General features: G+C 46.9%; 1 protein-coding gene across 2 annotated transcripts in view; it reads left to right on the plus strand.

The window, feature by feature from the left end:
• Nucleotides 1-10,111, plus strand: part of LOC117348956 (protein brambleberry-like) — a 54,010-nt gene extending 43,899 nt beyond the window's left edge. For both annotated transcript variants that reach the window (XM_033921676.1, XM_033921685.1), the window contains exon 9: nt 9,242-10,111. In XM_033921676.1, the coding sequence (XP_033777567.1) occupies nt 9,242-9,298 (57 nt within the window). In that variant the 3' untranslated portion in view covers nt 9,299-10,111. The remainder of the gene's footprint in view (nt 1-9,241) is intronic.
• Nucleotides 10,112-12,696: the final 2,585 nt, after the last annotated feature.

A 12,696-nucleotide genomic window follows, 5' to 3' on the forward strand; every position in this document is an offset into this window, starting at 1 on the left:
GATTTTTCTTGCTAACTGGCACTTTTCTTTTAGCTGACACTTTCAAAGGGAAAAAGTGCTCATTGTGCTCCAGATGTGAGGTCGATACGGCTGGCCTGTGACAACCATCACGAAGGGGAATTCTCGTCGGCTTCGGGTGCCTCACAGGCAGGCAGTGGGGAAGCCTGGGCTTCCCTTGCCACCCACACAGGGATTCTCCCAGCCGCCGATGGTCAGGGAAATAAGATTTCCCTTACCGCCGATAGTGCTGGGGACACCCTTACCACAACTGCCAGCTTGTCTGCTTCAGCAGCTGGGGCAGTTCAGGCCTCTGAGCTGCTGTAGGCCTCGGGGGAGGTTTTTTTCGGCAGGTTTTGCGCCGGTTTTGTCATGGAGCTCCTCTATCTTATCTAAAGCCTCAGGTGATCTTCCCCCTGTATTGGAGAGACAGGGGCAGGTTTCTGCTGGTTCTCCTGCTTTGGCAGTGAGTCCCATTGGGCTGCCAGGGGGTTTCCCCTGATTTTTGTTTTAGCTTTGTGTAAGGTTTATCTTCAGGCAGCCGGGGATCCTGCTTCCACCTGGGGGTCTCAGGGGGAGGGTGTCTTCCTCCGTGTCTACCCCTGTTCGGCCCCCTCAGCTCCGACTATGTCCTTCCCCCCCACACACACACACACACTTGTCCAAGTGGTCGAGGGTCTCTTGGGACAATGATGTTTTGTATGGGGAGCAGTTTTCGTTTGACCCCTTGGTGGACCTCCAAGATCCTCTCGGCGGGACAGAGGCCACTGGTGGAGGTTTTTTGGTTCCGCCAGCTGGCGAGGATGCATCTTGTGGTGCGCATTTTTCAGCGGGAAGAGCTCCAGGAGCTTATTCTTCAGGTTTCCTTGGTGTTGCGTTTCAAGGAAGTCCCGAAGGAGCCCCCGCATGTTGTGGACCCCTGCTTCGGGGGATCTGCTCAGTCTCCCACTCTCTTCCTATGCATCAGAATATGTGGGATATTGTGCTTGCACAATGGAAGGCACCGGAAACGCCTTTTCAGTTTGCTCAGTCTATGGCTTGCCCCATCCCAGAGGGGGAATAGAGATTCCTTGAAGTCGCCGGTTATGGATGCGGTGGTTTTTGCCATCACAAAACAGCTTTTGGTGCCGGTAGAGGGCGTTTCATCTTTGAGGGACTCTGAGGAGTGTACGTTGGAGTTTCTTCTTAAGTAGAGTTATGATATTACTGCCCTAGCAATCCAGGCGGCGATGTGTGGCGGTATGGTGGCTCAGGCTTGTTTTTGGTGGGCCGAGAATGTCCTTTACCGGGGGTCTGATGAATGGTCCTTAGCTACCTCTTGTTCCACTAAGATTGAGATGGGTGTTTATCTCGCGGATGCCATATATGATCTGTTGCAGGCTTGGCCAAGTCAATGGCTCTTGGGATGGCCGCACGTTGTACCCTGTTGCTCCGGGCTTGATCAGCGGATGCAACATCTAAGGCAAAGCTTATGAAATTTTCCTTTCAGGGGTCTTTCTTGTTTCAGGATTTGGATAAGTTAATTCAGACTTTAACAGACTTGTAAGGTGCCCCGTCTTTCTGAAGACCATACATACCAGCCTGAGCGGGGTGGCATTGCTCAGGGGCGTTTGTGTGATTTTTTTGCAGATGCCGCTTTGGTCGAGGGGCAGATTCCTTTCTTTCTGCCGGGTCTCCCCAGGGCCGGTTCTTTCAGCGCATGCAGTCCTTTTGGGTGGGGGTGGGGCGTGATCCATCCATCGGTCCTTCAGCCACCCGCCCCACCCAATGACTCTTTGCCGGCTTCTCCCCTGGTGCCGGTGGGCACCCGGTTGCGGTAGTTTTACAAGGGGTAGGCCGAGATCACAATGGATCAGTGGGTCCTAGAGGTGATTTGGGACAGTTATGCTCTGGAGTTTTCCCGACCCTTGCTAGATTGCTTTCTGGTTGTCAGGCAGCATGGAAGAAGTGGGGGTTTTTGTCAGTTGCTTCAAAGTTTGCTAGATCTCAGTGATGATTCCAATGCCTCATCAGGAGTTTTGCACTTGCTGGTATTCCATTTACTTCGTGGTGCCCAAGAAAGGACTTTTTGGCCCATCTTGGAAGGGGGTCAATAGGGTTCTCCGAGTTCTGCCTTTTCACACGGAGACCCTGAGATCTGTCATTCTGACAGAGGCCTACTTGCATGTTCTGATTCGCATCTCCCAGCAGCGGTTCCTTTGCTATGCGATCTTGGGACTGCATTATCAGTTTTGTGCTCTGCTTTTTGGTCTGACCATGGCTCCGCGGCTGTTCACCAAGATTATTGTGGTTGTGACAGCGGCCTTGTGCAAGGAGGGCATTCTGGTTCATCCCTATCTGGACAATTGGTTGATCTGAGCAAAGTCCTTTCAGAAGAGTTCCCGAGTCATGGGTTGTGGAGTTCCTGCAGTCACTGGGATGGGTAGTCAATCTGTCCAAGAGCCAGTTGGCTCCATTTGAGCGCCTGGAATACCTTGGGGTTTGCTTCGACATCGGCTTGGGCTGGATGCTCTAGAAACATAAAACATAGAAAGATGACGGCAGAAAAGGGCTATAGCCCATCAAGTCTGCCCACTATACTGTCCCACCCCATTAAGTCAGAGTGCTGCTCGACCCACGTAGAGATCCCACGTGGATGTCCCATTTATTCTTAAAGTCGAGCACGCTGGTGGCCTTGATCACTTGCACCGGTAGTTTGTTCCAGTGATCCACCACCCTTTCTGTAAAGAAATACTTCCTGGTGTCACCACCAAATCTCCCTCCTCTGAGTTTGAGCGGGTGCCCCCTTGTGACTGAAGGTCCCTTAGGAAAGAATATGTCGTTTTCCACCTCGACACGACCTGTGATGTACTTAAATGTCTCAATCATGTCACCCCTCTCTCTGCGTTCCTCTAGAGAGTAGAGCTGCAACTTGCCCAGTCTTTCCTCGTATGAGAGACCCTTGAGTCCGGAGACCATCCTAGTGGCCATTCGCTGGACTGACTCAGCTCGAAGTACATCTTTACGGTAATGTGGCCTCCAGAATTGCACACAGTACTCCAGATGAGGTCTCACCATGGTTCTGTACAGTGGCATTATGACTTCAGGTTTATGGCTGATGAAGCTTCTATTGATACATCCCAACATCCGCCTTGCCTTGGATGAGGCCTTCTCTACTTGTTTGGCAGCCTTCATGTCTGCACTGATGATTACTCCCAAGTCCCGTTCTTCTGAGGTCGTAGTTAGTGTTTCTCCATTCAAGGTGTATGTTCTGCATGGATTTCTGCTGCCGAGATGCATCACCTTACACTTCTTTGCGTTGAAGCCCAGCTGCCATGTTGAAGACCAGTCTTCCAACTTGATCAGATCCTGCGCCATACCATCCGTGAGATCGCTTTCACCTACTATATTACACAGTTTGGCATCATCGGCAAACAGCGCTACTTTACCCTGAAGCCCTCGGGTCAAGTCCCTTATGAATATGTTAAAAAGGGATGGTCCCAGGATTGAGCCCTGCGGCACTCCGCTAGTCACCTCCGATGTCTTAGAGAGGGTGCCATTGACCACCACCCTCTGAAGTCTTCCACTCAGCCAATCATTGACCCATGCCGTTAGTTTCTCACCTAACCCCATCGATTTCATCTTGTTTAATAGTCTACGGTGTGGGACACTGTCAAACGCTTTACTGAAATCCAAGTACACTATGTCCAGAGACTCTCCCGAGTCTAGCTTTCCTGTCACCCAGTCAAAGAAGCTGATAAGATTGGATTGGCATGACTTGCCCCTAGTGAATCCATGTTGACAGGGATCCCTCAGATTCCCCTCATCCAATATCGTGTCTAATTTCCCTTTAAGTAGAGTTTCCATGAGTTTACACACTATTGATGTGAGACTTACTGGTCTGTAATTCGCAGCCTCCGCTCTGCAACCCTTTTTGTGCAGAGGAACAACATTGGCAGTTTTCCAGTCCAGGGGGACTCTCCCCGTACTTAGGGAGAGATTGAAGAGCATGGCTAACGGTTCCGCCAAAACATCGCATAGCTCTCTGAGCACTCTTGGGTGCAGATTGTCCGGTCCCATGGCTTTGTTCACCTTGAGTCTTGACAGTTCTCTGTAAACATCAGCTGATGTGAACTCAAACTTCTGAAATGGGTCATCCATGCTTTGCATCCAGCCGAGGCCCGTGCCCTGGTGCCTCGCAGGTAAAGACTGAACATAAGTAATCATTCAGTAGTTTGGCTTTATCGGAGTCAGTTTCCACATAATTCCCGTCTGGCGTTCTAAGGCGTACTATCCCGTTTGTGTTCTTTTTCCTGTCGCTAATGTATCTGAAGAAGGATTTGTCCCCTTTCTTGATGTTCTTCGCTAGAGTTTCTTCCATACGAAGTTTGGCTTCCCTGACTGCTGTTTTGACCGCTGCAGACTTTGTCCTGTATTCAATGTTTGCTTCTTTTTCCCCGGTGTGTTTGTATGAGAGAAATGCTCTTTTCTTCTCCTTGACGAGGTATGATACCTCATCTGTGAACCATTGTGGTTTCCTTTTTCTTTGTTGTTTGGTTACCGATTTTATGTAGCGGATAGTTGCCTCATGAAGGATCGATTTCAAGGTTGTCCACATAGCTTCCACATTATCAGTTACTTCTTGAACCTGTAGCATCTGGGAGATGAAATCTCCCATGCGTGCGAAGTCAGTGCCTCTGAAATTGAGTACCCTTGTTTTTGTTTGTGATCTAGGGAAGCCTTTCTTAAGGTTAAACCATACCATGTTATGGTCACTGGTGGCTAGCGTCTCTCCCACCGAGACGTCCGAGACGCTTTCCCCATTCGTAAGTACCAGGTCCAGGATGGCCTGGGCCCTAGTGGGTTCTGCTACCATTTGTTTGAGCCGTACTCCCTTCATGGACGTTAATATCCTCCTGCTATCGCAAGTTGTCACTGATAGTGTGTTCCAGGCTTCATCAGGCATGTTGAAGTCTCCTAATAGAACAGCCTCCCCCCGTAAGGTGATAGTCTCAATGTCTTCAATTAATTCTGCGTCCTTTTCCTCCGATTGTCTCGGCGGTCTGTATACCACACCAAGGTACAGGCATTTTTCTCCACCTCTGGCCAAGTTCACCCAGATGGATTCCCCAGTATACTTGACATCTGTGATCCTGGTTGTCTTAATGTTCTCTTTGATATAAAGTGCTACCCCACCACCTAACTTACCCTCTCTATCTCGTCTAATCAGGTTGTATCCCGGTATGGTTATATCCCACCCATGAGATTCTGTGAACCATGTTTTGGATATTGCTACTATGTCTATGTCTGCATTAACTATTTCTGTTTCTAGTTCTAGAAATTTATTCCCTAGGCTTTGTGCGTTGACATACATAGCTCTCCACTCTGTCTGTTTGCTGAGCTCCTGTTGTGAGCCACCCATTTGAGTCAAATTGTCTCCTAGCGATTCGTTTGCAGTAAGGGTACTTACCTCAGACCTAGAAGCGTAATGTTGGTTCGCTACATCACGATTCTTACTTACTGCTCCGGTGTAAAAGTGGGTACCCACCCCCGACTTACCTAGTTTAAAGCCCTTCGAAGTAGGCGGGCTAGTCTGTGTCCGAAGACATTCTTACCTCTGTTGGTCAGGTGGAGTCCGTCTGGTCCCTGTAGTCCCTGTAGTGTCTCTCCGTGATTCAGGAATCCGAAGTTCATCTCCTGGCACCATCGTTTAGCCACTCATTTGTCTTCAGGATGCGTTCGTCCCTGTCCCTTCCTCTGCCCCTAACAGGAAGAATGGAAGAGAACACTACCTGTGCTCCTATCTGCTTCAGCCTCTTTCCCAGGGCTCCGAAGTCTCTCGCTATGTCCTCCAGGGTGTTCTTGGCAGTGTCATTCGTTCCGACGTGGATGAGCAGCATGGGGAAGTGGTCCTAGGGCCTGAGAAGTCTATCGAGACAAGTGGTCACGTCTCTTATTCTTGCTCCGGGCAGACAGCAGACTTCCCTCGACTGCATATCCGGTCTGCATATCGGTCCCTCGGTGCCCCTCAACATGGAGTCCCCAATGGCTATTACTCTACGCTTCTTTTGGGGGTGTCGATCCATCGTCCCCGGAGATGGAGAAGTGTGTTGGTCCTGGTCCACGTCGGTAGTCTCTTCCTGCAAGACCTGGAATCTGTTCTTCAGGCTCAGCTGTGGAGTCGATGTGGAACTGCCCTGGTGAGAGAAAGAGTGAGAAGGTGAGGAGATTGTAAATGGGGGGGGTCTCCTACGTTTACCTGTGGAGGAGGTCACTAACTGCCAGGAGTCAGTGTCTCCATCCATCTCCTGAACTAGTACAACCTTGACAGGAGGCAGGTCTCCTCTACGTGTTTTCCTCCTTGGCTGATGGTAGGCAGAGTCCTTCACATCCTGGTCATGTGATCCTGATGGCTCTGGACTGGCCCAGGAACCCATGGTACACAGATCTGGTTTGTCATCTTGTGGCAGATCCTCTTCCGTTGCCCCTCTCACCCGACCTTTTAACTCGGGGCTCCATTCCAATGTTCAATCCAGGTCCCTTTTGTCTTACGGCTTGGCTCTTGAAAGGGAACGCTAAGGTAAGAAAGGTTATTGGGGTCCAGGAGACTTTCCACTTCTCAGGCTTATGTGCGTGTCTGGCATATCTGTGAGGAGGGGTGTGCTGCGCGTGCAGTGGTTTCTGTTCGTGCTTCTTTGCCTCATAGGCAGGATGGCCTGGACAAGGGCCTGGCCTGGTCTTCTCTCTGGGTTCAGCTTGCGGCTTTGTCTGCTTTTCACGGTTTGCTGCAGGAGTAGGCGCTTAACTTCTTCTCCGGACGGGATTCACTTTTTGAGGGTGGCCAAATTGCTTCGGCCTCGGTGCAGCCTTTGGCTCCAGCCTGGGATCTCAATCTGGTCTTCTCCATACTCGTGCACCCTCCCGTTTGAGCCTCTGGGTTCCTGCTCGTAGAAGGACCTTACTCTTAAAGCAGTCTTCCTGGTGGCCATTACTTCTGCGAGACACTTTTCCAAGCTGCAGGCTTTCTCTTGTAGGCCTCCCTTCTTGGAGTTTTCAAGGGAGCCTGTTGTGCTGAGGCCTGTTCTTTCCTTTCTCCCGAAGGTGATTTCGCCTTTTCATGTCAACCAGTTAACATAACATAGTAACATAGTAGATGACGGCAGATAAAGACCTGAATGGTCCATCCAGTCTGCCCAACCTGATTCAATTTAAAAATTTTTTTTTTTTTTTTTCTTCTTAGCTATTTCTGGGCGAGAATCCAAAGCTTTACCCGGTACTGTGCTTGGGTTCCAACTGCCGAAATCTCTGTTAAGACTTACTCCAGCCCATCTACACCCTCCCAGCCATTGAAGCCCTCCCCTGCCCATCCTCCTCCAAACGGCCATACACAGACACAGACCGTACAAGTCTGCCCAGTAACTGGCCTAGTTCAATCTTTAATATTATTTTCTGATTCTAAATCTTCTGTGTTCATCCCACGCTTCTTTGAACTCAGTCACAGTTTTACTCTCCACCACCTCTCTCGGGAGCGCATTCCAGGCATCCACCACCCTCTCCGTAAAGTAGAATTTCCTAACATTGCCCCCGAATCTACCACCCCTCAACCTCAAATTATGTCCTCTGGTTTTACCATTTTCCTTTCTCTGGAAAAGATTTTGTTCTACGTTAATACCCTTTAAGTATTTGAACGTCTGAATCATATCTCCCCTGTCTCTCCTTTCCTCTAGGGTATACATATTCAGGGCTTCCAGTCTCTCCTCATATGTCTTCTGTTATTCCTTCCGGTCTTGGGTAGTCAGGAGGGCTCATTAGAGCAGAGGCAGTTGCACAAGTTGGATGTTTTGTCAGGTCCTTCGCTCTTATGTTCAGCGCACCCAGAAGTTCTGGAAAATGGATCATCTTTTTGGCCTGTTAGTGGGTTCTCATAAGGGGGACAGTGCTTCCAAGACTACCATTGCACGCTGGATCAAGGAGATATCACTTCAGCGTACCTTTTTCAGAAGAAGCCTGTTCTAGAATTTCTCAAGGCTCATGTCACTTGGGGTCAGGCAGCTTCTTGGGCTGAGTCTTCTCTTGTGCCTCTGTAGAGCTGCAGTTTAGTCTTCTTTCTATTCCTTTGTACGACATTACTGTGTAGAGGTTCAGGTGCGTTGGGACGCGGTGTTTAGTGAGCGTGTTCTGGTGGTGGCCCTCTGGGGATCCCACCCATGATGGGTACTGCTTTGGTATGGCCCATCAGTGAACTGAGCTGGTCTGGAGAGAGGCTAAAGAAGGAGAAATTAGGTTTTTACCTGCTAATTTTCTTTCTTTTAGTCTTTCCAGACTAGCACCGTCTCCACCCTGTTTCTGTCTGTTCTTTTGGGATTCACGTGAAGTGTGTGTTTTTTTTGCGGGATCTCGTATTTTTAATAGGGTAGGGGAGATTACAAGAACAGTGGTATTGGCTCAGCTGGTGGGCTGTGGAGATGTTTTGCTGAAGGTACTTCACCTATTCAATTTCCAACAGTATTGCTCTGTTACTCGAGAGCCGGAGCCAGTGTTGTTACTGTTATGATTAGCATTTCTTAGTTCTGTTTGACTATTAGATAGACTGGTTAGGCTAGGGGCTGCACAGCTACTTATACTAGTCAAAAGTTTGTCTCAGTCTCCACTTGCTGGTCATAGTGAGCTATTACCCATCAGTGAACTGTGTCGGTCTAGAGACTAAAAGAGAGGAAATTAGCAGGTAAGAACCTAATTTCTCCTTATAACACTTTTTTTTTTTTTTTTGTAAATCTTTATTAGTTTCCAATTATTAGCAGTGCATTTAAACACAAACAAATCAAACAAAAGCACTTTAAATATACAAGATAGAATTTCCTAGCATCAATGGGGATACCTTTTCTAAAGCAGATCTAGAGCAACAACTTGTATCTCAAAGAAACTCATAATACATTACTTGGCAATGGGTGGTATTGTCTAGGGCAGGGGTGTCAAATGTCTGTCTTCGAGGGCCGCAAATCAGTCAGGTTTTCAGGATTTCCCCAATGAATATGCGTAAGATCTATTTGCATGTACTGCTTTCATTGTATGCTAATGGATCTCAGGGGAGTATGGAGGTACCTGTGATATGGTAGATTATGGAGGAAGCAAAATGACAGCAATGGGATGTAGAACAGTGGGGCAACTTGTGTTGTGCGAGTTCCAAGAGTTATCTGCAAACCCATACCTGCTCTGGTTCCTGCTCCCATGTACTTGTTCCAAATCTTTCCTCTTGCTCCCACAGAAACCCAGATACAGTTTACGGAACCGGAAGTCTATTGCAGGCTCTGTCAAAGAGTGAAACTAGAAGGACTTCTAGAAGACATAGCTTATATCAGAAAGAAGCAGACTCCTTCCTGTGGTGTAATTTAAACCCTTCTGGAACTGGGTTAACTATCGTTTATCCTGTATCCCAGCCTTTTGTCTTTTAGAGATGTACTGGATCTCTGTAGTTTGCTCTGTACCTTCTGGTTGACTCGGTGTGTATGTGTTTCATATGTATTTGGGAAGTGGACTGGGAAGAGATGGGGAATAAGACAAATCCTCTCCATCCTTGTGCAGCTCAGATTAGTAATCCTGAATGTGAGAATAAATGAGATGTGGTTTTTGTTTTGGGGTTTTTTTTTTAAACTTGTGGGTGTTTTAGCCAGAGATTGTAACACTAGAACAGTGACAGAATAGGTCTGAATGCTGAAGTCTGCATCGTGTAACCTGTGGTCTAGCTAGTGCACAGGTAGGCAATTCCAGTCCTCAAGAGCCGGAGCCAGGTCAGGTTTTCAGGATATCCACAATGAATATGTGTGAGATGGATTTACATGCACTGCCTCCTTGAGATGCAAATCTATCTCATGCATATTTATTGTGGATATTCTGAAAACCTGACCTGGCTCTCGAGGACCAAAATTGCCTACCCCTGAGCTAGTGGAATCGGTGATTTGCTTTTAACATATGAAATGCTACTGTGTCCTTGATGCAGGAAGTTGCCAGTGCCATCTCACAGCAGGTGCTGATGGACAGGTTATAGCATAAATTTAGAGCTATCAGGATATGAAAAAGGACTCTTTTAATGTATTATGGTGGTTTTCTATTAAAAGTCTGGTATTTCTTAACCCTGTCTTGTGGTCTGTGTATTTATTTTGTTCTGCAAAGATAGTGTGTTGCATCAAACATGCACAGTGCTTTTGCCATCCCTTTTTCTCTATAGCTGCAGTCCTGCTCTGGAGACAGATTAAAGTGAAACGCATTTGTTTCAATCTCTGCTCCACTGGGTTACAGAATTTATGCTGTGCTAACATCATGAGCCTTCCATAGCCCTCACCAGGGAAAGGAATTGGGACTGGTCTACTGCCTTTTTGTAGTTTTACAACCACACTCAAAGCAGTTTACATACAGATACACTTTTCCCTCAGTATCCACGGTGGTTAGGGGCAGAGCCAGCCCGCGAATATTTAAAAACCGCAAATAATATTCGGGCCCTAACCCCCCTGTTTCCCCCCGGCTATTTTAAGCCCTTTAAGTCCCCCCCCCCTAAGCCTTACCTGGTGGTCTAGCGGGTTTTTGAGCAGGAGCGATCTTCCCACATATCTGCACGGGGCAGGAGTGTGGGAAGATCACTCCTGCCCGAAAACCTGCTAGACCACCAGGTAAGGCTTAAGGGGGGGCTCACAGGGCTTAAAATAACCCAAAAAATGAAAATGTGTTTTTTTTTGGGGGGGGGGGGGCAAAAAATTGTGAATAATCGAAACCATAGATACAGAAAACGCGAATACGGAGGGGGAAGTGTACTTCAAGCATTTTCCCTGTCTCTCCAGGTGGGCTTACAATCTATCTAATGTACCTGGGGCAGTGGAGGATTAAGTGACTTGTCCAGGGTCACAAGGAGCAGCGTGGGCTCTAACCATTACACCACACTCTCTTCCAGCAGTTTGTACTTTAGGTATTAGAGTAGCATCCAGGGCAAGAACTGTAGAAACCTTTCATTTGTCCACATTAAATGTCTTCTGTCATTTTGATACCCAGTCTTCCAATTTCCTAAGGTCTTGCAGTTGTCCTCATTTTTGGTATCTCAACTACTCAAGCTCCATGGGCCACTGAGCTTTTTGACATTGTGTCGGCCATTGTTCCCTCCATGTCAAAAAGAGTGCCAAGTGGATTTAAGAAATGTTCTTGATGCAATAGGAAATAGAAGACAAACAAGTGGGAATAGATGAGATGATTCCAAAATGGGATCTTTATTGAAAGGAAATCATCCAATAGAGAAACTCAATGCTGCAGGCGTTTTGGTACCTAAACACTACCTTCAGTTGTCTATAAACAAATCAAAATATATACAATTTACACACAAAATCACATATACAAACCAAATTTTATATAGACAGAAATAAAACTTTTCTGGTCCAAAATTAATAGACCTCTCCCATCAGCAAGCATATCGCAATCCTTATTTCTCATGTGGACAGCTATTTGGACACCTCACAGAATGAAAAAGCAAATCTTATAATCGTTGTTGGCATTGTTCTACAGCACAAGGAACATTATCTTATATGATCTTTAAATATTCTAAAATTCAACCTTTCTGGAATAAGATCTAGACAACTTTTTTTTTTTTTTTTTGTGAATCATTTTTATTTTTCAATATAAATATACAAAGTATACAGATAATTATTATAAACTTACAAATATACAAAAGATAACTCAAGCATGAAACATATCACAGTTAATAAGAAGGGAGATAGTATTAATTACTTCAGTTTGTTTACATTCCAAACAAAACCAAAGGCATTGATATTTTGTTTATCTTCATTGCAGTTCAGAGGCATTAATTCTGATTTAGTTGTAGTTAATTTATAGAGACCTGCGCATAGGATTCAATTACCTTGATAATGTGTGGGATAGTCTGGTGTTATGCACAACATAATATCTGCATATGCAGCAAGTATGATTTCTTAACCACAGTATTTAAATCCTTGAATATTTGATTTTACCTTATAGCCCACCAATAGCAGTTCCAGTGGTAAGTTAAAAAGCAACGGGGACAATGGGCATCCTTGACGAGTGCCTCTAGAGCAGGGGTTCCCAATATGTTGATCGCGAACGACCAGTAGATCGTGACGGCAGCGCGAGTTGATCGCGGAGCCCATCCCGAGCTCCATGATAGACTCGCGTTGCCTTTGCGATCTACCGGGCCGATCAGCCTTCCTCTTCCCTACGTCAATTCTGCTGTTGGAGAGGAAGTTCCGGGCCAGCCAATTGATGCCTGGGAGGGGAATGCTGGTCGGCCTGATGCTTCTAATCTGCAGGGAGAGCTTGCGGCAGTGGATTGGGGAGGGGCAGGGAGAAAGAAAGAAAGGGGAGGGGGCAGGGAGAGAGGAATGAGGTCTGGACGAGAGGAAGCATACAGGTGGCTGAAAGAAGGGAAGAAATATTGGATACACAGTCAGAAGAAGAAAGTGCAACCAGAGACTCATGAAATCATGAATCATGAAAAATGATTTTATTTTAAATTTAGTGATCAAAATGTGTCGGTTTTGAGAATTTATATCTGCTGTCTATATTTTGCACTATGGCCCCCTTTTTTACTAAACTGCGATAGCGGTTTTTAGTACAGGGAGCCTATGAGTGTCGGGAGCTGTACAGGGCATTCAGCGCAGCTCCCTGTGCTAAAAACTGCTATCACGGTTTAGTAAAAAGGGAGGGGGT

Source organism: Geotrypetes seraphini, chromosome 1 (assembly GCF_902459505.1).
Source record: "Geotrypetes seraphini chromosome 1, aGeoSer1.1, whole genome shotgun sequence".
NCBI classification, from domain to species: domain Eukaryota; kingdom Metazoa; phylum Chordata; class Amphibia; order Gymnophiona; family Dermophiidae; genus Geotrypetes; species Geotrypetes seraphini.